Source organism: Oryctolagus cuniculus, chromosome 11, assembly GCF_964237555.1.
Source record: "Oryctolagus cuniculus chromosome 11, mOryCun1.1, whole genome shotgun sequence".
Lineage (NCBI taxonomy): Eukaryota > Metazoa > Chordata > Mammalia > Lagomorpha > Leporidae > Oryctolagus > Oryctolagus cuniculus.
Window position 1 is genome coordinate 68,710,029 of NC_091442.1, and position 27,352 is coordinate 68,737,380.

General features: G+C 40.5%; 1 protein-coding gene across 13 annotated transcripts in view; it reads right to left on the bottom strand.

The window, feature by feature from the left end:
- Positions 1-27,352, bottom strand: part of GRIP1 (glutamate receptor interacting protein 1) — a 739,429-nt gene that overhangs the window by 97,597 nt on the left and 614,480 nt on the right. For all 13 annotated transcript variants that reach the window (XM_051846415.2, XM_051846410.2, XM_051846412.2 and 10 more), the window contains 2 exons: positions 7,277-7,424; positions 5,391-5,560 (listed from right to left, as the gene is read on the bottom strand). In XM_051846415.2, coding sequence (XP_051702375.2) covers positions 5,391-5,560; positions 7,277-7,424 — 318 coding nt within the window. The remainder of the gene's footprint in view (positions 1-5,390; positions 5,561-7,276; positions 7,425-27,352) is intronic.

Sequence of the window (27,352 nt, forward strand, 5' to 3'; positions counted from 1 at the left end):
ATGAATCACATGGGCTCATGATTTGAGTCACAAAACACAATTTACTGCTCTGACATTTTAATTACAGATGATCCATCATTTGGACTTGGTTTTCTTTGACAATAAACCACTCTAATCATCTTTCAACATCAGAGTCTATCTGAATCCTAATACAAAGATAAAAGCCTTATTCTATTTTGTGATTTCTTTTTATTTGTGAAAAAAGTATATTTACATTTGAAAGAAATGTTTTGTTCTTAAAATACACTACTATTCTTATACTTCCTTAAGAATGTCCCTTTATTTAAAAATGTTTATCATATTTTCATTCTCATATCAATGTCAAGATTTGACTTTCTACCCAGTGTTTTGAACTATAAGCAACATAATGTCTTTTACTATGTCTTATAGGAAGCTTTTCATGTAATAATATAAAAAGCTACAAGTAACTTCTGAAGTTTTATCTCCTACTTTCAGATTCTAATGTTAGAAGTCCTACATGTGTATTATTTATCCAGTTATTTATACAGAGAGGCTGAATACTCTGTTTTAAAAAGGATTGTCATTTAGATTACAGCTTGAGTTATACTATCCATGAAATCAGCTTCCCTGGCCACCTCATATTCTTGCCAGGGGTGAGGCAGTACGTGGTACAAAAGCATAAAGCAGGGACAGATGGATCACTGTGGAGTTCCTCTCTCTATGACCATGGCCAGCTACCCAGGTTCTCTAAGTACTAGTTTCCTCATATGTCAACTGGAGATCATGAAAGCATTTACCCCACAGTACTATGAGAAACAGACACACAAGGCACTCAGCATGGTGCTGATACACAGAATCAAATCAAAGGAGTAATGATGTTGATTCTGCCTAATTTTTCACTTACTTACCAACAATACAGTATTTTTTAAGTGACATGGGTGGGTATCTCACTCAACAAGTTTTGTTCTCTGCAATCTGTGGATTAACTTTCTAGCAACTGTAATTGTGCCACTATAAACCAGTTGGGTTTGGGATCCCTCCCCTGCTCCAGTGCCCTGGTTGAAAGCCACCACCTTCTTCACCTAGATCACTGCAACATCTTCAGACTTGGCTCCCCAAGTGACTTCCTGTGTGCTGGCCTTTCAGGATCCACAGCACAGTGAGGATAATCTTTGGAACACACGTTAGATCCTGTTACTATGTTTAAATGGCTTCCCATTATAAAGAAAGTGGAAAGTGTCCCCTATCACCCATCTGACTTCATCTCTGTCACTCTCGCCATCATTCATGTGTTTAGTCACACTGGTCTCATGCTTGCTCTTAGAACAAGCCAGACTCCTTCCTGCCCCAGGGCCCTGGCACTTGCTATTCTAGCGGTTGTTTATATGGGTGGCTCCTTCTCATTATTCATTCTCAGCTCAGCACTACCTCCTCCAAGAAGCTGGTTCCTAATCTCAGGCTGAAGTAGCTGCTTTCTCTCATGTGTTAGAATTGCTGTTTTATATTCCTCATAGCATTTATTCCTGTCTGAAATGACCTTATCTACATCATGTATTTTTCTTTCTTTCTTTTCTTTTTCTTTTTTTTGACAGGCAGAATGGACAGTGAGAGAGAGAGACAGAGAGAAAGGTCTTCCTTTGCCGTTGGTTCACCCCTCAATGGCTGCTGCAGCTGGTGCACTGTGGCCGGCGCAGCGCGCTGATTTGAAGCCAGGAGCCAGGTGCTTCTCCTGGTCTCCCAAGCAGGTGCAGGGCCCAAGCACTTGGGCCATCCTCCACTGCACTCCCTGGCCACAGCAGAGAGCTGGACAGGAAGAGGAGCGACCAGGACAGAATCCGGTGCCTCGACTGGGACTAGAATCTGGTGTGCCGGCACCACAGGTGGAGGATTAGCCTAGTGAGCCGCGGCGCCGGCCACGTCATGTATTTTTAATATTTGTCTATACAAGAATTTAAATTCTACAAAAACAAGGATCAACTTTTGCTCATCTGGACACATTCTAGAACTACAACACTACCTGGTACATAATGATTGATGAATGAATAAATGAATGCATGAATGATGAGAAATATCAGTCAGAACTGTCTATATTGAAGCAACATTTTCATTGAGATAAAAAGTGTTGCAGGGAAGTCCCTAATAAATTCTCTTTTACCATCTTCATTCTACTTTGGGGTATAAAAGAACACTTTTTAGCAAGAGGCAGTTACTGCTGGGTCTGGCTAATTTAGAAGCATAGGAAGTTTTCCCCTTGATAGAGTATTGTCTATGTTTAAATGAAGCCAGGGTTCAGTGAATGGGCTTCAGAATTCTATATCCACCTTTTGACCAAGTTCTTTATTACAGTGCTTTGAAAATTACTGGGCAGATGTTAAAAGTGTCAAGTCCAATTAACAAGTCAATAAAGAAGACATTATTCACCACCTTTTGTGTGCCCAGTACTGTGCCAATTATTGTCAGCAGGTTAAATGTAGCTCATAACTTTTACTATGAACTGTTGCTGGGAACCAAATCTTTGTACTTATGAAATAATTAAAAGATAAAAATGATATAAGCTAATATACAAAACTATGCCATGGAGAATGAATGCCAAAGGGGTTTAAAAAATAATGTAGGCCAGATAAGACAGTTACTGCCTATTTTGAATGTACATCCCAAATCTATTGCTTTATTGAGTGGTGTACTTGATACTCATACATAAGGCAAATATTTCAGGAGTTTAATAAGAAGATGTTACATTTTTGGTATGTACCCTCATTTTGCAAAGAATATTCTTTCACTTAATAATGCCAATAATAGGATCTGGCTTTTGCTGAGTACTTATTATATGCAAGGTGCTATGCTGAGTGCATTTCTGAGGGTTGCCTCAGATAATGCTCACAATCTTCCTAACAGGCAGCTATTATTACAACCCTCATTTGTATAGATGAAGAATCCGGCGGGTAGAAAAGCCGAGTAACCTGCTTAACATTTCAAGTACTGGATCAGAATGAGGGTGTTGAAAGTCGGATTGGAGAGCCCCTGCCCTCAGCCACCACACTACTCTGCCTGTTTCTATGGGTGTTCCCAAGTCCCTTATCACAGGTAAGTGAGTTTAAAGTAGAACACTTTCCACATCATTCCCTGGTGGCAGTTTTAAGAGGCAGATGAGGTACTTTTCTTTGTTTTCCTTTCTACCTGCACCCTCTTGCCCTGCCAGGCATGTTCCAGAAAGTGGGCAACAGCTGCTCTGGGCATGGCCCCCAGAGCTCATCAAATGGAAGGTCCTCCTGGTACCCAACCTGTCAGACCTAGTGACTCTGGCCAGATTTTCTTTTCCATAGTCTCGGCTTCCACAATCACAATTACGTCCCACAAAGATCCTCACTGTGGGGCCAATTTCTGAAAAGTCATTTTGGCTGGCCTCTTCAGGGCTGCAAACTAATCTCTTTTTCTAAAAATTCCATTGCTACATTGTCCTGAAAATACTGTGATAAGTCTTTTATTGGCAACATTTGGAAAATGTATCTTCATCCACAGATGGAATGAGAAACACTGTTAAGGCATCTGAGATCATGAAAAAAAAATAAAGACTATTAGAATTTTCTTGTGGAAAAAGATTTATCTGTGTGAATCTACATTAATAAAATACAGTAGTTTGATAGCTATAAATGTGGTAAAAAATCTGTTTTTTCCTTCTTCACTGTGATATCATTAAGTATAGGAGCCAATATTTACTTTCTGTTGGAAATGCCTGATTTTAATGTAAAATATAGGGAGATATCTGAATGCTAGATAAGGAAGATGGTTAACAACTTTCAACATAAGTAGATGATAGAATCAAAAGTGGAAGTAAGAGTGAGTTGAACTATCAGACTCCAAATATAAACGATATCAGGTTTTCCACAGTGAAAGGAATTGCTCTTGTTCCATATATTTTCATATATAAACATCTTTTCGATTGCTTTGGCAGGTAAAAATAATTAATATTTGATGAGCTGGAAACTATTTGAACTATTCATAATTTGTATACATGGCAAATAAAAGAAGAATAAATGAAGTTGCTGAAGATGGCAACTTTTCAAAAGGATCTGTTATACATTTCCAATGCATGGATAGCAGAATTTAGCAAGCAAAACTGAATGCTGAAAGAGCATGACACAGTGTGCATTCTTATACCTACTGTTCCCCAAATCTAATGATGACTTAATTTGGAAGAAACTTTCAGAAATCTCGTCTCTCAGCCCAGTGTGTGGGAGAGGTCTGTGGGGCCTCTTGATAGGTACAGTGTGCATTCCCGTGAACTCACCTACCCATTGTTAGCTTTTCTATTCAAATGATGCTGATTAGTTTTTCATAACCTGCATATGCTGCATCATTTCTCTGCTCCAATGTGTAAAATTAAAATCTGATAAGTGTAATGTTGTACTAGAGATTTTCATTAGCTCCAGGGCTGTCTAAGCTCCATTTAATTAAACAGGCTGCATCCAGCTGACTCATTCAGTATGAAAATTATCTGGTCTCTCTCTTTTTCTCTTTTTCAGACTGCATAGAAGTGCAATGCATTTTAGGAGATAGAAAATGTATAATAATACAAATGACCTCCTCATAAGCAAATGGCCACTCCAGAGATAATTGCCCCCTCTCCAAACATACTGAAAGGCCATCTGCTCATTTCAGCTGCCATTCAACATCAGCAAGGCCTTTGGTTTCAAGGGATAAAAAAAGAGGGTGTTTGGTTTAAGGAAAAGACAGGAGAAGGAGTTGGAACAGAGATATGTCCTGCCTCCAGAGCCTGACTTCATTTGGTTTGGGGCTCAACGCCCCTTTTTTTGCACTAGGTTTTGGGTAAAGTTTCCTGGGTGGGTGTTTGGTAAATATCCGGCAAATGTACCTGTGAATCTCAAGGAAATAAAAATGCAGAAACGTTGTTAAGAAGTTGGAAAGAAAAGTTATTCTCTGTGCTAAGAAAAAAACTAGCTAGTCAAACAAAACCACAGAAAGTCAGCCCTACATACAGCATTTTCCCTTTCCTTGCAATATTTGAAGGAGCTGATATTAATATTTATTTTCCAAAGTCAATGAAAGCTTTACTAATGTTTTCATTGACCTTTAAGTGCACTGGAAATTCAATATGAATACTAGGAAGTCAAATTAGCTCCCTTTTCTCCACACTTAATTTGCACCAAAGGCTTTAAAAAATAGTAGCCTGAAAATTCTACTTCAAACAGTGCTTCTTTTCTTAATTTGGAGGACTCAAGTAAATTATGTGGGACTGGAAAAAGGCATTCGGAAGATGAAGAAGCATGAACGAAAGTAATCCATTGTTCTGAAAAGAAAGAATAAATGCAGAATCAAACCCAGTGTCTCCATGATTTCTGAATCTCTAGAGCAAGCAACCACTGTAAGCACAAGAGAAAGAGAAGATACATGCAGCTGGATCCTCTCACCATGGTCGGGGCCCTTCAGCGCCAGACGCGTTTGATGGTGTGGGAGAATCTCAAGCTTGACCTGGTCGGTGGTGTTTGCCAGGAACTGGGTGGCTTCTGCCAGCGTGCAGTACTCCATGCTGGTGCCGTCGATGGACAAGATGTGATCGCCCACGTGCAGGGCGCCGCACCTACGAGAAGGAGACAGACTCAGCACGACCAAGTGCTCTCCTCTTTGAAATATGACTTTCATGTCCTTCAGAGTTAGATTTTCACACAGTTTTCATTTACTTAATAAAAAAAATGGAAAAATTTGAGTGTTATAGGAAACATCTGTCCAATTTGAATACCTTGGGTGTGAACAGGACTGCAGAACCTTGTAGAAAACAGAAAAAAGAATAATCTTGTTCTTCTTTTAAAAAATATTATTTTGGGGCAGTGATGCTGGAAGTTGAGACTTGGGCAAGAGGGGAGTCAAGGACAGGAAAAATTCCCTTTTGACTTTTTTCTCTCTGTGTGTGGTTTTTTTTTTTCCTTCTAGGCTTTTCTATGAATTGGTAAATATTCATAATCTCAAGACGTGACTCACAGAACTGGAAGAGGGTCTATTTTTATATATGAATGAGCATAACTTGAAGGGGGAGATCCAACTAATTCTTCCTCAGAAACCTCTCAATTCAAGTTCCCAGGGCACCAGCTATTATTGTGTTGTATTCCGTTATTCTGGGGTTACATATTTATTAGTACAGAGGAGCTTGATACCAATGGAATCTATGCAATGGCCAAATGAGCAACAAAGCCAGGCCTGCATGCTGAATCAAGGGGGCAGTTGGGAGTGTGGAGGGAGGGTCTGGCTGCTATATCTTGCTAAACCCAAGAGACTGGCTACTGGATGGACTGAGAAAAGCAAACACAGCAGTCAGCATCCCAATGTACCAGTCAACTGGACAGCTCTTTAAACTGGTTAGCCCCTGTGGAACTGGAGAAAACAGAGGAAGAAAATTAAAGCATCCTGCACCATTGAACTGTTGAAACCCCTGGATCAATGGCTGTCATGGTTAAAGGTCTGCACACAGAGCTAGACCATGGGGAAGCTGTAGACTGACCACTGCTTGGGGTTGCTGCAAGCCCCGGCACCACAGTCTGAGTTTTCCAGGCAGGCAAAGGGATGTGGAAAAGAAGGTTGGAACCACAAATGGGAGACTGGTTGTTTGAGTCTATATTAAAATCTCAAGCATATATTGCATATTTCTCAAGACAAAAGTGGTTTAAATCATCCACTATCCCTTTCATTAAAATTACAATTTTACATTGATGCACTTGAAGTGGAGATTTTTTTGGGAACAGAAACTTCATTTTTATTGTGACACTGGAATAAATAATGTTTTACGAGACCTTTTAAGACCATGAACCACTGGACAGTGTAAGATCTTTCTTTAAAAATTGCATAATTTAAAAAATATAGCTTTATATATTAAGGAAAAAAGGAATAAAATTTTATGATAGCAGAATTTAACTGTTATGGTTCAGGAAAACTCATAACTTCTCAGCCTGGAGCTTAATAAAGATCTGTTGAGCTATCCTACATCAAGAACAGGCTGTTACCCTAGGACACGGTAAGAAATTTGCTCTGTTGCTTGACATTTGTTTTTTTCTTCACTTAAAGGGTACACCAAACATCCAAATGAGGTGACACTGCTACATGGAGAGGTTGATAAGTCCACAATGGTAACTTGTTTCCCTACCTGAAATCTGTAAAAATTGGCAAGAGAATTGCCTTTTACTGTCCATGTGTCTATGTGTTTGTGTGTGTGTGTGTGTGTGTGTATAATATATATTTTGTGTGTGTGTGTATTTTTTAAATACAAATGAAGTTTTGAAAAGGAAGGACTTTCTGTGTCACTCACCTGTCTGCAATACTTGCAGATTTGATTTTATCTATGACAATGACCTGTTTGTTACAGCACATTGAGGTAGTTAGGGCAACCCCAAGGCTGGCACCAGGAGTTTTGGCAACTTCAACAAGTAGTGGTCCGGATGCTGTTGCCACAGAATCTGTGAAAGAACAACAGATTTCAGAAAACAAAAGATGAAACAAATAAGAAGACTAAGGGAAAATATTGAGGATGTTCAGTCTGATGATGGCCTGTTAATTTTATCAGTGAAACTTTTAGTTCCCTCCATACAGTAGCCCATAGCCAGTGGTAATTTCTTAGGGCACCTGTCATCCAGTTTGTGTTGTAATAGTAAGATGTGCTCATACTCATCTCTTTATTCAGATTTTAGGCTTCATGTAAGTTGGATGACGTCTTATATATCTTTATCCTCTCTACACGGATGGGCATGGTATCTGACATTTCATACGTCTCTCAATAAATGTTTTTTGAAATTAGTTCATTCAATATCTTAGCACCTGATTTTATGGATGTGTGAATAAAAGGACAGACAGAAGAAAGAGGAAAAAGGAAGAAAAAAAGGTAGATAGATGGAAGGATGGATGAAATAAAAAATGGGGCTGGTACTGTGGCACAGTGGATTAAGCTGTTGCCTGCAATGCCTGCATCCCATATGGGCACTGGTTCAAGTCCCGGCTGCTACACTTCTGACATAGTTCCCTGTTAATGCCTGGGAAAACAGCTGGAGCTGGGCTCTGTATCCACATGGGAGACTGGGATGAAGCTCCTGGCTCCTGGCTTTAGCTTGGTCCAGCCCTGGTTGTTGGAGCTATTTGGAGAGTGAACCAGTGGATGGAAGATCTCTCCCCCCACCCCCTTCCTTCCCTCTGCTTCTGCCTCTGCCCTTCTTTTTAACTATGCCTTTGAAATAAATAAACAATGTTTTTTTTTTTACTTACTTATTTGACAGGTAGAGTTAGACAGTGAGAGACAGAGAGAAAGGTCTTCCTTCCATTGGTTCACCCCCCAAATGGCTGCTATGGCCAGCGCTTCACCGATCTGAAGCCAGGAGCCAGATACTTCCTCCTGGTCTTCCACGTGGGTGCAGGCGCCTAAGCACTTGGGCCATCCTCCACTGCCCTCCCGGGCCACAGCAGAGAGCTAGACTGGAAGAGGAGCAACAGGGACTAGAACCCGGCGCCCATATGGGATGCCAGCGCCGCAGGTGGAAGATTAGCCAAGTGAGCCACACCACTGCCAACAAATCTTTTTTAAAAAAGACATAAAGAATGGAGGCTAAGAAAGAATGCTGGACAGGTAGATGGATAGGCAGATGAATGTGAGAACAACTGGATGCATAGATGGAAAGATAGATGCATGGATGAATAGGTAATGTGTCAGTCATACAGGAGGAATGGTTACAAAATGTTGAATTTGTACCTTCTTTGAGTCTTTCTCTATTATGGACCTGACATAGGATCATCTCTCTCTTCGGAGTGACTTTATATATACCTTATTTTGGGCTTGGAATACTCTTAATTCTTTCAATTCCTACTAATCCTTGGGAATTCAAGATAAACATTAATTACTCTGGAATTTCTTTCTCGTGTGCTCCCACAGCCTGCACAATTCTGCTGATGTAGCATCACTGTTTCATAATGGTTAGGTGGGTTACATGGCTCTGTGCTTTGCCAGATTATAAGTTTTCTATGAAGGCAAAGACTGCCTTGTCAGTCACAGCAGTCTCATGCCTAGCACAATGATTAGCAACACAAAGTATGCAACTGATAGCTGCTGAATGAATGCAGGAGTAAATAAGAAAATTCATGTCACTTGAAGTTCAGAAGAGGCAGGTGTCACATTGGAAAGAGCTCTGGACAGGGAGTTAAAACACATGTATTTAATTCTTATTTTCACAACATTTGATTCATAGCGCTTTAGACAAGTTACTAAAACTTTCTAAGCCTTATTGCTTACCTATAAAATTGTGTCTTATCCACAGTGATAATTATAATCTAATCAATGCACCATTAAAGCATTTTGCTATTCACATAGAATATTATTATTATGGAAACATTATGACTTCCAGCTTTCAAGTCAACTCCATTTTCAAAACTATATATCACTGTGTAATATTTTTTGGACTTTCCACTACTCTTGTGTTTGAGACTTCAGTAGTCAATTCTGTCTTTTTGCAAGTACAAGTTTATCATCATGGCAGCACTGAGTGAGCTAGAAAATTTGTATTCCTGTTGCTGTAGCTCAGGCAGTATGCACTGACTCGTGAAGCTGAAAAGTCCGTGGCAGAAAGTCATCTCCACTCTGAGGTGAAACAAAATATTTCTTAAACAAGGTAAACATGATAACATCCACGTCATTAGCATACATATTCCAGTGTTAAAGATTCTTCTATGTGCTCTTTCTTAAGTGATTGGTAAAACTGAAATATTAGTCCTAAACAAGATTAGGGGCTGTATTTCTTATTGTCAATTCCATGACAGAATTGCATTAATAATACCAGAGAAGAACCAGAGGTCATTGTCTACCAAGAACATTTTTTGATTTTGAGATGTTGCAGCTTTATACCTCAAATTGAACAGTTAATTTGCCCATGACCCTAACTCCGTGGTGACTGTGACACTATGGACTTGCTCACCTTGCTTATTAATTCCCCTGATTCCTGTCATCAGACCACAGCCATCGACTATGCCCTGTCTTCTCTCTCTCCTCCTTCCTTCATTTCCCATTTTGTCTCTCTCCAATATCATACTCGGTCCTGATCCTGCCCAGGGTCTTACCTTACTCTTTTCCCTTCAGTGTTTATAGTGTGGGACCCCTGAGGCTAAATGCAGCAGTGGTTTGTACCTCATCTCAACTGGAACCTCCTGGTAAAAGATTCGGGGCAGTCCCTGCAGCCTGTATTGCAGTTGTCCTCCCAACACGAGGGAGGTCGATTCTGCCCACTGCTCAGTTTGAGCAGCCAAAGATCTGTGCTGAGTCTAGCACTCATGACCTGATGTCTACCTCTTTCCCAGCAGTCAGCTGTCATCTTTCTTGAGCACAATCCCTGGCAATGCCTTTTCCTACCCGAGGCGAACGCTATATGAGCCCTGGCCCAGCAGTGCTATTTCTCACATTGTATTTCTGGAACTTTAGAATGACTAATACCTGATTGTTCAATTCACTGTCTGAATTTTTACTGAATTTAAATAGACAGGTTTGTGGAGGTGACAATCACTTATGTTCTTCCTCATTGTTTTGTCATGTCTAAAGATAAATTTATTTTGCTTCACAGGTGAAAGTAATTAAGCTTTCATGTTACTTATTACTTAATCTCTTACAAATGACAGAATCTCAGAATCTGCTAGTTCCCTTGTATCCCATCATCCCCTCTTTCTTCAATCATAGGGTTTCTAAGTTTCAGATGAACAAATACCTTCCCAATTAAGATCCTGTGAACCGGGCTGGCGCCGCGGCTCACTAGGCTAATCCTCCGCCTGCAGCACGGGCACCCTGGGGTTCTGTCCTGGTTGCTCCTCTTCCAGTCCAGCTCCCTGCTGTGGCCCTGGAAAGCAGTGGAGGATGGCCCAACTGCTTGGGCCCTGCACCCGCATAGGATACCAGGAGGAAGCACCTGGTTCCTGGCTTTGGATCGGCACAGCGAGCCGGCTGTAGTGGCCATTTGGGAGGTGAACCAACAGAAGGAAGACCTTTCTTTCTGTCTCTCTCTCACTAACTCTGCCTGTCATTAAAAAACAACAACAACAACAACAACAAGAAACCTGTGTCCCAGCTTCCTTTGCAGTGAGGTGTAGTCATATGATTAAGTTCATCCAGTGGGAAGCAAGATGTGAAAATCTCTGGTTGTGCCTTAAAAAGATGGCTGTTCCCTCTTCTACCTAATTTCCCCCTTCTATATATTTATTCAAAGGGCAGAGAGATGGAGGGAGATGGAGAGTGAGGGAGGGAAGAAAGCAGGGAAAGAGAAAGTGGAAAGTCTTCCAACTCCCCAAATGCCCACAACTGGGGCTGGGTCAGGCTGAAGCCAAGAGCCAGGAACCACATCCAGGTCTCCCACAGGGGTGGCCAGAACCCAAGTACTTGAGCCATCAACTCTCACTTCCCATGTGCATTAGCAGGAAGCTGGACTGGTAACAAAGGCGGGACTTGATCTCAGGCAATCCTACATGGGATGTGGGTGTCTCAAGTGGCAGCTTAACTCACTGGATCACAACACCTGCCCCACCATTTCATGCTTCCTGCTGTTGCAGTGTAGACCCAGATCTTATGGGCCATCTTCAACCATCAAAACAACTGAAGAGGGCCACATGACAGATGGAGCCTAAGTTCCTGAAACCATATCTCTGGGGATTGATTGCCTCATATTTAGAGATTGAGACTTCTAAGGCTTTTAAGCGAGTATTGTGAGTTTGGGTCTTATGTTACCACAGCTAAATTTGTATTCTGCGGCTGGCACCATGGCTCACTAGGCTAATCCTCCACCTTGTGGCGCCAGCACACCGGGTTCTAGTCCTGGTCAGGGCGCCAGATTCTGCCCCAGTTGCCCCTCTTCCAGGCCAGCTCTCTGCTGTGGCCAGGGAGTGCAGTGGAGGATGGCCCAAGTCCCTGGGTCTTGCACCCGCATGGGAGACCAGGAGAAGCACCTGGCTCCTGGCTTAGGATCAGTGCAACGCACTGGCCACTGAGGCCGCAGTGGCCATTGGAGGGTGAACCAATGGCAAAGGAAGACCTTTCTCTCTGTCTCTCTCTCTCACTGTCCACTCTGCCTGTCAAAAAAAAAAAAAAATTTGTATTCTGACAGGCCTTTTACTTGAATTGCTTTTTCCAAGATGTCTTTCTTGAACTGTTATTCTAAGAGTCATTGTAACTAGATATTTGCACATGTGAATTTTATAAAATTACAGTCAAACATCACACAGGTTTTAACTTTTTGTGAAAGTATTATATAGGTTGAGCATCTGTAATCCAAAATGTTCCTAACACCTCAGATTTTCCAGTGCTGGCATGATGTCACCAGTGGGAAATTCTACTCCATAAATTTTTGTATCATGCACAAATTTACTAAAACTATTGTACAGCATTACCTTCAGGCTTTGTGCATAAGGTATATGAATAACATAAATGCAATCCATGTTCAGACTTGGGTCCCATCCCCAAGGTATATCATAATGTATATGAAAATATTCCCAAATCCTAATTACTTCCTGTCCCAAGCATTTAGAATATTGGAGACTCAATCTGTGTCATGATTAAATAGTAGAATTTGTAAAGAAGTTATCAGGATTTTCAAAAGGCATTTAAACATAAACTCTTAAGTTACTTATTTTTTCCTGGCTTACATGTTGTCAAAGTATTAAAACTTATATTGCTGTATGTTTTTAATATTCCAGCCATTGTCAAGAATTAATATTAAATCTTTCATTGTAGATAGAAATGATAGGATGAGGGAAATCAAGAAGCTAAGAAAATGGTGTCAGATCCCCTGCCACAGTTAATTTAGAGGGAGAGACAGTGTGTGCTCATGGCTGCTCTGGTATACCTCTGTGACTGGAACGAGAACAGTAGTCTCTCTTCCAGTAGTGCTTTTCCCATTAAGTCCTTGAAAGAACAATAAGTGTAATAATAATTTTATTGGTGGGAGGCAAGTGTGTAATTAATGAGCCTCTTAAAATTTAATGTAGAAAGCTTTAAAATTCTTGGACAAGAGAAATATAAACTTACAGTGAGGAAAAGAGGCAGTATTATTCAGGGCTGGAGGCCTGGAGGGTGGTCCTTATTGGGGGATAGTCCTTACCTCCCTTACATCTCATTTTCTTCATTTATAAAATGAGATTTCAATTAAAGCTCTCTAACCCTGACAGCACAGGAATCTGTGGAGAAATAGTGATGCCATGTAATTAAGAGGCTAGTGGCCAGCCTGAGAAAATTAAGGAAGCTTAGACAAGTTTATAAGAAGACAATAGAGGTTGGATTTGTGGTACAGTGGGTTAAGCTGCTGCCTATGATGTCAGCATCCTAAATGGGTGCTGGTTCAAGTTCCAACTGCTCCATTTCCAATCCAGTTCCCTGCCAATGTCCCTCGGAAAGTGTTGGAAGATTGGCCCAAAAACTTTGACCCCTGCCACCCATTTTGCAGACCCAGATGAAGTTTTTGGCTGCTGGATTCAGCCTAGCCCAGTGATGGCCATTGTGGCCATCTAGGGAGTGAACCAGTGGATGGAAGATCTCTGTGTGTGTGTGTGTGTGTCTGCCACTCTTATTTTCAAAATAAATAAATAAATCCTAAAAAAGAATACACAATATCTAGAATCTAAGTCCTGACATACTGCTAATAAAAAGAGGTGAAATACTAGATATAAAAGTAATTCTTGACCCCTGATGCTTATGAAGATGGGATGAAAAAGCTCTGATTTTTAAGTATTTTGATGACAACAATAACATCCTGAAGACTGAGGGTCGGTCACAAGGCCTTCACACGCATATCACATAAGATGGAGCTTTCATACCAAGGTTCTGCCAGGGTACAACTTCAAACTTTTAGCAAGATGATACTATAATGAAGCTTTAACCTATGAAGAAAAAAATGGTGAGAAAAGGGGAGCCCTTAACTCCTGAGAAGACGATTAGGAATTACTGACAACAGTTCACTGAACATGAGCTCAGTCTTCTATTCTCCCTTCTCAGTAGCCCATAGCTCACCTACTGTGATGACTCATGCCCAGCACACAAACATCCCTTGGAATCCTGTTGCTTCTTGGAATAGTTCTTTGTGGTCTTAAAGGAGCATTTCAAACATGTCTAAAACTAAAGAGTGATTTACCATAGTCCATTGCTTCTTCTCTGTGTTTCCTTACCCTATGAGGCTCACTTGATACGTCATCACACCAATCAGAAATGCCCTGAAGTCACCCCCACTCCACGTTCTTCCTCACGCTCACAAATTCCTCTTGAACCCACTTCCTGAATAGCTCCCAACTTCATCCTCTCTATCCATCTCTACAATCACCATTTTAGTCCACATTATCATCATCTGATACCCCCACATCCTCTCAAGGCCTCTTCCTTCCACAAACCAGAGTGTTTTTTTTTTTTAAAGTGAGTATCTTGGGGCTGTTGTTGTGGGGCAGTGGATAAACCCACCACCTGAGATTCTGGCATTCCACTAGTTTAAGTCACAGCTGCTCCACTTCTGACCCAGCTCCCTACTAATGGCTTGGGAATAGCAGCAGAAGATGGCTCAAGTACATGGGCTCATGCCACCCACATGGGACACCTGGATGAAGGTCCTGGCCTTGGCCTGACTCAGTTCTAGCTGTTGCAGAACTTTGTGGAGTGAACCAGTGAACGGAAGATCTCTCTCTCTCCCCTTCCCTGTAACTGATTTTCAAATAAATAAATAAATTTTTTAAAGTGAGTATCTCATCATGCTCTCCCTATATGACACTTTTGCCTAGCTGTTCTGGTAACAGGGTAAATGTTTTTTAAGACTGCTAACAAGAATTTGCATGACCTAATTCCTGGTTATCTCAGCAGCTGTACTTTTTCCCATGCTGCCTGTGCTCTCTCTACAACAGTCATCTACTCCTCTTCAAGTTCTTAAAAGTGTTGTGTGTCTTCCTGCTTCAGTTCCCTCATCTATACTGTTGTCTCCTTCTGGAATACCCCAACTCTACCCATCCTCCTTCACTCACTTCTTTTTTTTTTTTTTTTTTTTTTTTTGACAGAGTGGACAGTGAGAGAGACAGACAGAGAGAAAGGTCTTCCTTTTCCATTGGTTCACCCTCCAATGGCTGCCGCGGCCAGTGCACCGCGCTGATCTGAAGCCAGGAGCCAGGTGCTTCTCCTAGTCTCCCATGCAGGTGCAGGACCCAGGGATTTGGGCCATCCTCCACTGCCTTCCCGGGCCATAGCAGAGAGCTGGCCTGGAAGAGGAGCAACCGGGACAGAATCTGGTACCCCAACCGGGACTAGAACCTGGTGTGCTGGCGCTGCAGGCGGAGGATTAGCCTATTGAGCTACGGCAGCGCCGGCACTTAGTTCTTCATTACTGCTCTAATGTCACATCTTTGATGGCTCCCACCCTGCAAATCAAGACAATGTGCTTGTAATGGGACCCTGCGCTTTTATTTCACAAAACTTACAATAAATGCAATTCAATAATTAACTGTTAAACATCTGTTAATTGCTCCTTGATTAAAAATGTATGCACAATATCGTGTATATTTTGCTCAAAACTCATTCTCCAGAGTGTCTACACAACAGCTAGACTCAACGATATTTGTTGATGGAATGTGTTAGAGCATGAACACTCATTATGTTATTAAAAGTACTATGTTAATGATACTGATGATGTGGAAATTTAAGTCACATTCTTTGGCTTGAAATAGTTGCCAGAATATCTGCAATCATGTTAGCCCTGTGCTTAAAACCATTCAATGGTTATTCTTGTGAGAGTGTGCATATGCATACACAGATGATGTTTGTGATGTGGAGGGATATGTTTCTTTGCTTAAATCTGAATCTGTACAATGAACTCCATCCAGTGTTTCATAAAATCAGATATGAACTACTTGTGTTTATCCAGCTGCTGAATAACTATGGCACAGCCTTTTGGGAGAAAAGTAGCTTCATCTTCTTCCAGACTGGACTTGATGCCTAGGTCATTCACCCTCTATAAGTGGACATTATAGCACTGGAAATGGTTAAGTAAATAAGCCACCTCCAGGATGTGAGCTCCTAAAAGAGACTGGTGTCACTCAGTGATTGACACAAAGGTCCTCCACCTTTAAAACATAAAGAGGAGCAGGCATCTGGTCTAGCAGTTAAAAAGCTATTGTGGGGGAGGCATTACAGTACAGCAGATCAGGCTGCTGCTTGGGACATCTGCATCTCATATTGGAGCACCTGGTTTGAGTCTCAACTACTCTGAGCTTCTGGTCCATGTTCCTTTTAATGTGCCTGGGAGGCAGGCAGTGATAGTCCAACTACTTGGTTAGATTCCTGCCAGCTGTGTGGAAGACCTGGATGGAGTTCTTGGCTTTCAGCTTTTTTCTGGCCTAGTCCTGGTTGTTGCAGACATGTCAGGAGTGAAGCAGCAGATAGAAGATATCACTTTGTCTCTGTTTTCCCAGCAAACACATTTTAAAAAATAAAAGAAGATACTTGGGACACCTGAATCCCATATAGGGTGACTGGGCTTGAGTCCCAGCTTTATTCCTGATTGCAAACTTCCTGCTAAGGCACATCCTGGGAGGCAGCAGGTGATGGGTCAAGTAATTAAGTCCCTGCTACCCTTGTGGAAGGCGTGCATTGTGTTCCCAGTTCCTGGCTTTGACCTGGCCCAGCCATGGCCTTTGAGGGCATTTGTGAACCAGTGGATATGATCTGCTTGCTGTCTCTCTACTCTTCAAATAAAACAAAGGAACACACACAGGAGGATATGTGGGCATGCTGGAAGCCTGGGAGAATTCATTGCATTGCCATGGGAGAATCCACCAAACTGGCATCTCTGCAGAGGACTCAGCAAATCCTGTTGACTGAGAAGTAAAAAGAATCATGGGTAGAGTAGGATTGTCTAAATCAGGGTCCCAATCAGAATCAGGAGAGTTTAATAAAAAGGAACTATTTAGAAAGTTGTGGGCAGATCATAGGAAAATCATAAGGGATGGTACAGAACCTTAGGGCCCAAAACAACAGAGTGCCATACCCTAATAAGCCTGAAGAGACAAAGAGTAGAACTGTGAGAAGAGTGCTGATTTAGAAAGGACTAAGTGGTATGGCTACCTGACATGAGGTGAGACCTTCAGTCAAGGGATGCAGCTAATCCCAATATATCCACAGGAAGGAGGCTGGGAGAAAAATACTCTATCACTGTCCTTTCTCTGATTTTCTGTCATAAGTCCCTATTAGCCAAACCCAACTAGAAGATGGAGGGCACAAGAGTTCATTGGGTAGCCCATAGAGGTCATGGCCTAGAGCAGCACCATGGATTGTGAGTGGCTCTGGAGCATATCCTATCTGTCTGTATCTCCACTCATCTTCTTTCCACTAAAGTCTTGAGGCTGTTTGCTGTAACAAGTATGTAATAAAGAGAAGAATTATGAAGACAAGAAACAGCCTATAAATTCTCTGCACAGAAGAATAAATAGAGGTTTTTGACTTATCTGCAAAATGACTTTCAATGATAAGTAAATCCATAGATAGAGTGAGCAGACTAGTAGTTGGCAGGGGTAGTGAGAGAAGGGAATGATTGCTCATTGGGTTTCCTTTGGGGATGAGAAAAATGTTTTGGAACTAGACAGAGGTGATGCTTGCATGACATTGTGAGTGTACTAAGTAATATCGAATTGCACACTTTAATATGGTAATTGCATGTTATGTGAAATTTTTTCAGTAAAAATAAAGATAAAAGTAAAATAATAAAAAAACCCTCAGTTTCTTGGCAACCAGGACAATACATGAAACATGATCAGTGATGTAGTTCTCACTTCTGGAAAAGAGAAAGTTCACTACTTCCCACAGTGGAAATAAAGATTATTCTAGCAGAGTGTTCTAAAAGATATCTCTCCATGAAATTTTATATAGAGATGCAGGTAAATGAATAATGGTTAATGTATGCAACATATTTTTATAATAGAATTCAGAGACAGTTTTCAAAGACTGTTCCTTGACCAAGGTTCAGTCACAGGAGTACCTAGCAAATCAATGATGATATCTCTCAAATGAGACAAGTTAATGAGCTGGTTGACTTTATCTAAAGACAGATCCTAGGGTAGACAAATTGAAGGTCTCTGGGGATCTTTTCTGAACAGTTTTTTTCCCTTTTACTTAGGTTTCTAACGGAAGCTGGATATTAGATAATTCAAAAAAGTCCTCTGTAATGAGCCCCTGGGATGCTGGCATTTTATATCAGTGACCAGGACCTGATCCACATGCTGTGGTCTTCAGATGAATCAGTGGCAACAGTAACATATTCTCAGGAAGCTAGAGAAACTGAAGATTCTTGTCACATTAGACCACCCAGTTCACAACTCCATAGAACTCGGATTTCTACGACTGTAGGCTAAGAGTCATCCATGCAACAACATCAGAGGTTAGTGGGGATTCAAAGATAAAAACTTGATACCAGCCCCATCTAGTAACTTTGGGCTCCTGTCCTGAGAAGGTGGTGGTGGTGGTGCTTCCTGGCAGAATTCCTGGATTATACCATGAAAATATATTCTGTTGGACCTCATGAAGTTTCTAGTTACTTATTTCTTTTTAATTGCAGAGTGTATAATGTTTGTAACCCCTACCTCCTACCTTATGAAATGTGCAGTGTAGAAAGGTCCAAAAGTATTTCTAGAAATTGAGTTGTCCAATAGGATAATGATTTCCAGGGAAATTACTCAATCATATAAAAGATGACAAAAGGTCAATGGATGACCAACAATCCTTGTCCAAAAGAGCACTGGAAAGGCAATTATTGTGACCAAATAACTGTGCTAAGTGTCAAGGGAATGGCAGTGACAGAGACCTCTGGGGACTGGGGAGGCTGTGTCTGATGAGCCAGCATGGTTGGGATGAGCTTATTAGATGAGATAGAATTTGATCTGAATGTTTCTCAGCTGACTTTATTTTAATGAGCCCTAGGAAAACAACAAAACTATTTTAGCGAGTAGTGCTTTCCGGCATTACCCATGTGGCTGTTACTTTCTGCATCGCAGAAGGGGATCTACAAATGTTAACGTTTAATTGTTCATTAGCCTTTTCTGGCAATTGCTTTCCATAATAAATGTTTCCCCACAACAGCATCAAGAAGCTTATACTGCCTTGTGGTATTAAGCCTATTTCCCTTGCTGCCACCCAATTCCATTCACAGAGGGCCTTATGAAAAGTAGGATTCCAAAAGCCTGGGCTTTAGTCCAAGATGTCTAACAAGATGCAAAGGAAAAGGAAAAGAGAGAGTGGATGAATGGGGCAGTCTTATTTAAGAAAGTGCAGGAGGCAAAATGAAGTGTGTCAAAATGAGCAAAATAAACAGAAGGAAAATCAGAAAGAAATAATCAAGAACTCATCCCTAGACAGATTAGTTTATCCTGCTGAAGTGAAGCATGGTTGAGGAAGATGGATCATGTAGATATAAATTATTCATAGTTAAAGACATCTCAGTCATTAAGATATTTACACCATGAGTACAGCCCTGGCACGCTGTGTTGATTTATGGACTACATAATTGCATACTATGCACTGATGACTATTTGCACGGGGAAAACACTCTGGATTTTTTATTTTGTTAATCAGTTTTCCCACTTTGGAGCCCTGCATTTCAATCAAGACACAAGACTTGATTAGAACCCCCCCACCCCACCCCCCCGGGGGTAGCAAGAAGACTGTGCATGGAAATATCAGCTTGGTCTGCCTTACATTCCTGCAGATAAAAAGTTCTCTTCAGAGGCTTTTCTTCTTATCCATTAGATAAAAGCATTTTTATTAATGACACCCTATTCAAATTATGTTACTAACAATTTCAACTCTTTTCAAAGGGGCTGTGCATTAACAATTTTTTAAAGTTTTCTTTAAAAATTGCTGATTTATTTTTGACTAATGAAATATAGTATTTGGGAAGTACTCAGATAAAAATGCATCTTCCAGGCCCAAATTCAGCAGTTAAATTCTGAATTTCTTGAAGAGGTAAAGGATATAACACTTATGGTATTGCAAGGAAAGTCCAAAGCAAGTACAACTCAATAATAGAAAACCATACTAGCCTGAGTCTGGGTGATGCATGATTAGTGATGGACTCTCCTTTGCAACAGGCTCATTCTGATAATTTTTTCAACTTTGGAATACTTTATATCATGCCCTCCCCCCCCCCCCCCCAGTTTTATATTACTGCTGTTTCTGTACCTGGCTTATTACATTATAGTATACCAAAAACATACAAAAATACACAAATCCTGTTTATAGCTTGATAACTACACCCAGATCTAGAAGTAGAACATCACCAGCATCAAAGAATCCCACCCCATACTCCTTTCTGAACACTCCCCATCTCAAGAGAAACCATTATCCTAACTTATAACAGCATAGATTAGCTTTGCTTACCCATGCATTCCATAGGTACAGATCCAAAAAGACAGCCACACTTCCATCCCTCTGAGTGCACAATCCCTCTTCCTCCCTCCTCTCTCTTCATCAGTTTTTGCAAAGACATAATTCTAAATTCACAGGCTTAATTCACTACTAACCATAATATTAAGCAAGTAAAAAGGTAGGAAGACCACAGTTCCACAGGAATATAAATAAGGGCTAAAACTGACAATCATATCACAAATATCTGTTTCATTCCTGTACATTTTTTGTATTCAATATTAACTGCCATGTATCAAAGAAAACATATATTTGTCTTTTGAGACTGGCTTTTTTCACTAGGTATAATGGTTTCCAGTTGCATCTATTTTGTTGCAAGAGACAGAATTTAATTATTTTTTATGGCTGGGTAGTATTCCATGATGTGTATATACCACATTTTCTTTGTCCAATCATCTGTTGATGGACATCTGAGTTGAGTCCATATCTTTCTTAGCTATTGTGTACTTTCAACAACATTGTTTGTCCTCCTTCATCTGGCTTCTTTTGTTCAATATTATGTTTGTGAGATGCTTGTATTTTTTTGGGAGCAGTTATAGATTATTTATTCCCATATTGTCTAGTATAGTTTTTATAGATGAACATGCTTTGTAAAATACTAATAAAGTCTTCCAACTTAAATGTCTAGCACTATGATATCGCCTCATGAAGCTAAATCATGTTCACTTTTTAACTTTTAAAACAGAAGATAACAAAAAACCTGGTCACAAAATTTCTTAGAATTTTCTGAGCTCAGGTATAGTGGCATGGAGCATACTTTATAGATGCTCCCCATCATACACCTTACTGCTTAAGTTCCAGAAATCTTCATTTCCACTGTCACTACTAATGTGAAGATTCTTTTTAAAATGCCAAACATAAGCTATCCGGAGAAACCCTTCAGAAAAGTCAATGTCTATGTCCTTACTGGCTTTAAAATTTGGTGTAGCAGTTAGGATGCCACTGGGATTTCTGCATCCCACATTGGAGTGCTTGAGTTCAAGTCCTGGCTCCATTCCTGATTCCAGCTCCTGCTAATGTGCACTTTGGGATGTTCAAGTGGTTGGGTCCTTGCCACCTATTTGGGAGACTTGGATTGAGTTCCTAGCTCCTGGCTTTGGCCTGGCCCACCCCTAGCTGTTACAGGTGTTTGGGCAGTGAACCAGCAGATGACAAATCTCTATCTATTTCTGTTTTTGTCTTTCTCTCTCCCACTCTCTATTTCAAAAAAATTTTAAAAAATTTAAGTAGTCAAGCTAATCTGGCATCTAAGTCACTAATGTAAATGAGAAAATAGAAATATTTGCCACTTAAGTGAAAAATCCTTTGTCCTGCCTGTTAAAAAGATGTGGCGGGTTACACATGGCTCCTGCAGAATCATCATCTTCCATATCCTCATTCTCTGGAAAGGCTGATTTCTCCTCTAAAAATAGTAACTGTCAGGTCTTTCTGGGCTGGGTAAGTGATCCACACTGCAAATGGAATGAATCTCCATCAGACTCTGCTGAGGCAGAGAAATTGCTTAAGTAGGAGTAAGTGTCTGCCAGTCTGAAAAAGAATTCTGACTAGCCAGGATTCATAACCTCTAAGACTGGGAAGAGAGAGTGAGGATGAGTTAACGGCTTGATAGCAAGCTGCAGACTCTCACTGGCTTCCTGTACTAGAACAGACCTTATGTTTACAGTTTTTTTCTTTTTTTAAAGGGCTCCCATTCTCTAAAAACCAAATCTAAAAGAAGACAAATGAATACTGACCACTCAGATAAATTAAAAGCTAATTTATGTGGAAGTTGCCAAAAATAAACATCAAAATATTTAAAATATTACATTTCTCTTGCTCTTCTTGGGTTTTTATAGGAGATAAACATAATATTAAAAAGCAAACATTGGGAAATACGCAGGCTGAAAGATACAACTAGATGATTAAAAAAGGAACAACCTGGTAATTGTGTATTAAAACCAGTGCCCTGTCAATGAGCAAGGCAAGGAATCCTGACCAGGAGCTGCTGATCAGAGAGCAAAATCACCAGGAGGGCCCCCTGACTCGCACCAATGTGACCACTGCACAAAGTCAGTATCTTGATCCCAGTGAGTCGTCAATAAATACTCACTTATTAATCAGAGAATAAATGAATTTTACAACTATAGACATAAAGCTGGATATAAAGTAAGCTGGGTGCTGGAATCAAAATATTAAGAGGGACCTGAATGGTGGGTGAATATTCAAAATTACTATTTAGTATTCTTTATATTTGTATAGTACATTATAGTTATAAGTGCTTTTATATATGCACCTTTTTATTCTCTTGCTCACACCCACCCCGCCCCCCCCAGGATGGGCTTGGGCATTTTAAATGCTCTGCAGGTAGTTCCAATATGAAGTGAAGGGTGGGAATTGCTACTTTATACTGTAGACTTGGTTGACAGTAAATTATCTGATATTACAGATGTTCAATAAAGTTTGGTAAGAAAAGTACTTAAGGCCCCCTAGCATTGGAGACAGATCCAAGTAAACGAAGGCAATGCTCAGTTACTGTCATGCTTTTGCATGCCCCCCACCTCCAGGGAATCTCAGATATCGTCACAGGCAAGTTTGGAACACTACACTTTCCTAGTTTGGAGAGCCAGGTCTTTGCTAGGCATCTGTTTCCTGGCTTAACAGCAAGCTTCCAGGGGCATCCTAATGCGATGGCCATGGTACTTCTTTTTTTAACTTTTATTTAATAAATATAAATGTCTAAAGTACAACTTTTGGATTATAGTGGCTTTTTCCCTCTATAACCTCCCTCCCACCCACAACCATCCCATCTCCCACTCCCTTTCCCATCTCATTCATATCAAGATTCATTTTCAATTGTCTTTATATACAGAAGATCAATTTAGTATATACTAAGTAAAGATTTCAACAGTTTGCACCCACATAGAAACACAAAGTATAAAGTGCTGTTTGAGTACTAGTTATACCGTTAACTCACATAGTACAACACATTAAGGACAGATCCTACATGGGGAGTAAGTGCACAGTGACTCCTGTTGTTGACTTAACAATTGACACTCTTCTTTATGACGTCAGTAATCACCCGAGGCTCTTGTCATGAGTTGCTAAGGCTATGGAAGCCTCTTGAGTTCGCCAACTCCGATCTTATTTAGACAAGGCCATAGTCAAAGTGGAAGTTCTCTCCTCCCTTCAGAGAAAGGTACCTCCTTCTTTGATGGCCTGTTCTTTAGGCTAGGATCTCACTCACAGAGACCTTTCATTTAGGTCTTTTTTCTTCTTTTTTGCCATAGTGTCTTGGATTTCCATTCCTGAAATACTCTTGTGGACTTTTTAGCCAGATCCAAATGTCTTAAGGGCTGATTCTGAGGCCAGAGTGTTGTTTAGGACATCTGCCATTCTCTGAGTCTGCTGTGTATCCCATTTCCCATGTTGGATTGTTCTCTCCTTTTTAATTCTATCAGTTAGTATTAGCAGACACTAGTCTTATTTATGTGATCCCTGTGACAATTAATCCTATCGTTATGATCAATTATGAACAGAAATTGATCACTTGGACTAGTGAGATGGCATTGTACATGCTACCTTGATGGGAATGAATTGGAATCCCCTGGCACATTTCTAACTCTGTCATTAGGAGGAAGTCTGATTGAGCATGTGCCAAACTGTACATCTCCTCCCTCTCTTATTCCCACTCTTATATTTAACAGGGATCACTTTTCAGTTAAATTTAAACACCTAAGAATAATTGTGTGTTAATTAAAGAGTTCAACCAATGGTATTAAGTAGAACAAAAAAATACTAAAAGTAATAAAGTAGTAAGTTGTTCCTTGACAGTCAGGACAAGGACTGATCAAGTCATTGTTTCTCATAGCGTCCGTTTCACTTCAACAGGTTTCCTTTTTGGTGCTCAATTAGTTGTCACCGATCAGGGAGAACATATGATATTTGTCCATTTGGGATTGGCTTATTTCACTCAGCATTTTTCCAGATTCCTCCATTTTGTTGCAAATGACCGGATTTCAATCTTTTTACTGCTGTATAGTATTCTATAGAGTACATATCACATAATTTCTTTATCCAGTCTTCTGCCGATGGGCATTTAGGTTGATTCCAATGTCTTAACTATTGTGAATTGAGCTGCAATAAACACTGAGCTGCAGACAGCTCTTTTATTTGCCAATTTAATTTCCTTTGGGTAAATTCCAAGGAGTGGGATGGCTGGGTAGTATGGTAGGGTTATATTCAGGTTTCTGAGGATTCTCCAACTGACTTCCATAGTTGGCCATGGTACTTCTTTGCATACCTGTTGCATAGTAACTTGCAACTCCATGAGAGTTGCTTTTGCCAAAAATATCTGCTGAGCTGTCTTTCCAGGGTCCCTGATAAAACTGGACTGATCGGCTGCAGCCTGTCCTATAACTGGAGCCCGTGTGTATCAGCTCAGATTGAGCAGTTGCCTCAGCGTTCATTACCACATTAAATGCCACATCTCTGATGACATATCAGCTGCCGTCATAACATATGATGTCATGTGAAGACATGCTTTGTCATGGTGCACCCTTGAAGGACTTTTGACACCCCCTTCCTGTGTACCTATCTTTTTTGTTGCTTTGTTTCACTAGTTCTGCCCCAATTAACCTAACTTTATAAATTCCCAAACCTCTCTGTACAGGGAGATTGATTTGGGCCTCGACATGACTTGCCTCAGGTCTAGAGTAAACATAAACATTCTCTTTCTAAGAGTGTGCATCCAGTGTTTTTTTTTTTTTTATAAATAATAGGGTACACACAAGTAGGGCCCTGTCTGACAACATTTCCTAACTAGGTTTTAGATAGGGTAGGTATTTGGAAGCAGAAAATAGCATTTTATGCAATATAAGATATATTGCCAGCCACAGAAATTGAGATTAACTCCTAAAATACTTCAAAGACCAAAGCAGAACCTTCTCCTACACTGATACCCAAAGTGAAAAGAAAAGTCAGATAGTTGTGGGGAACTTAAGGATCTATGGAGCACAATTTCAACAGCTGTACATTTTGCACATGTAGAATGAAGGAAGGCAAGGGTTTTTCCAAAGGGCAAAACCTAATAGCTTACTCCATTGTAAAGCCTTCATTATGGACCTAGTATTTTACTGGTAGCACTATAGGATCACTCAGTATATCTTTAGTACTTTAAGAAGCAAACATAGACCCCTCTTAGGGAGTGCACTTGTAATTCTTTTTTCTGGGCTTCTTACTGCTCTCTTCCCTTCTGAGGCAAACACTCCTGGTTCATTATGGGTATCTGGGCTACAAGTGCAGTGCCCTGGAACCTCTGAAGATGTCTCTGGATACATTTAAGATATTAAGAGAGTAACGACAAAAGTGGTAGGAGGATTTCAGGAAAATTATGCCTCACTCCCTGAGTCTGAGAAGCTTTACCATAATTTGAATCAATACCAAGGCCTGAATGATTAAACATTAGTAGATAATAAATTCATTGTCTCACTTTCTTCCTTCTTACTTGGAACTCTTTTGGATGCTTGCTATTAAATATTTGATGCTCTGGGATGTATTTTGTTGGGGGGGGGGAGTATATGCTTAATAATGCACTTAGACCTACAACTATTATGTGTTAAACAATATAGTTTCACATTTATTTACTTATTTATTTGACAGGTAGAGTTACAGACAGTGAGAGAGAGAGAGAGAGAGAGAGAGAGAGAGAGAGAGAGAGAGAGAAAGGTCTTCCTTCCGTTGGTTCACTCCCCAAATGGCTGCTATGGCCGGCGCTGCGTCGATCCGAAGCCAGCAGCCAGGTGCTTCTCCTGGTCTCCCATGCGGGTGCGGGGCCCAAGCACTTGGGCCATCCTCCACTGCATTCCTGGACCACAGCAGAGAGCTGGACTGGAAGGAGCAGCTGGGACTAGAACCCGGCGCCCATATGGGATGCCGGTGTCGCAAGGTAGAGGATTAACCAAGTGAGCTACGACACCGGCCCACATTTATTTACTTTTAAAAATGTATTTATTTGATAGAGAGTCAAAGACACAGACACAGAATGACAGATGGATACAGAGCCCTGACCTGTTGTTTCACTCCCCAAATGCCCATCATTAGGGCAAGCAAAAGCTGGGAGCCAAGACCTCCATCTGGGTCTCCCACATGGGTGGCAGGAACCCAATTACTTAAGTCATCTCATGCTGCTTCTGAGGGTGTACAATAAGAGGAAGCTAGAGTCAGGAACCAGAGCTGGGAATTGAACCCAAGCACTCTGATATGGGGCATGGGAATCTTAATTGCTAGTCTGAATCTCCAAAAAAAAATTCCTACTTTTGCTTTTTAAACTCTTCTGCAAGATTTTGTTTTCAAAGAATACTAAGTCTTACACTTCAAAATCAAAACCTTAAACTCAGAATATACAAAGACATACTCCATTACTGCCTGTACATTTACCTACACTTAAAAACACGTATTGTTTCATATGTCTGCTGTAACTTTTCTCAACCTTCTGTGGGCACAGATTTATGAGGTCCATGTGGGAACATTACATGATCTCTGTGACATGAAATATTTAACCTGTTCAAGATCCAGTTACTTCATCTGTAAAATAAGGATACTCATGTATGTGTCACAGGACTGCTAAGGCAGAGTTGCTTGGTGGACATTAGCTGCATGTTAATGCTAATTCTTTCCTTCTATACTTCTTCTTGTATGAATCCCAGGGCACACTGATGCCATCTATGATGTTTAATTAGTTTCCTACTTGATGTGAAAAATCACTTTCTTATTTGGCCAGAGAAAGCTAGGAAAAAACCTCTTAGGCAAAAATGATATAAAATGTATAAATTTATAAATATAAAATATATAAAAATATAAAAGCAGCTTAGTTATATGTCCTTAAAACTTTCTGTTGGTGTTTGCTTCTCTGTAAGATGCAATGATGATGCCCCAAGGAAAAGTTATAACAGAAAAAGA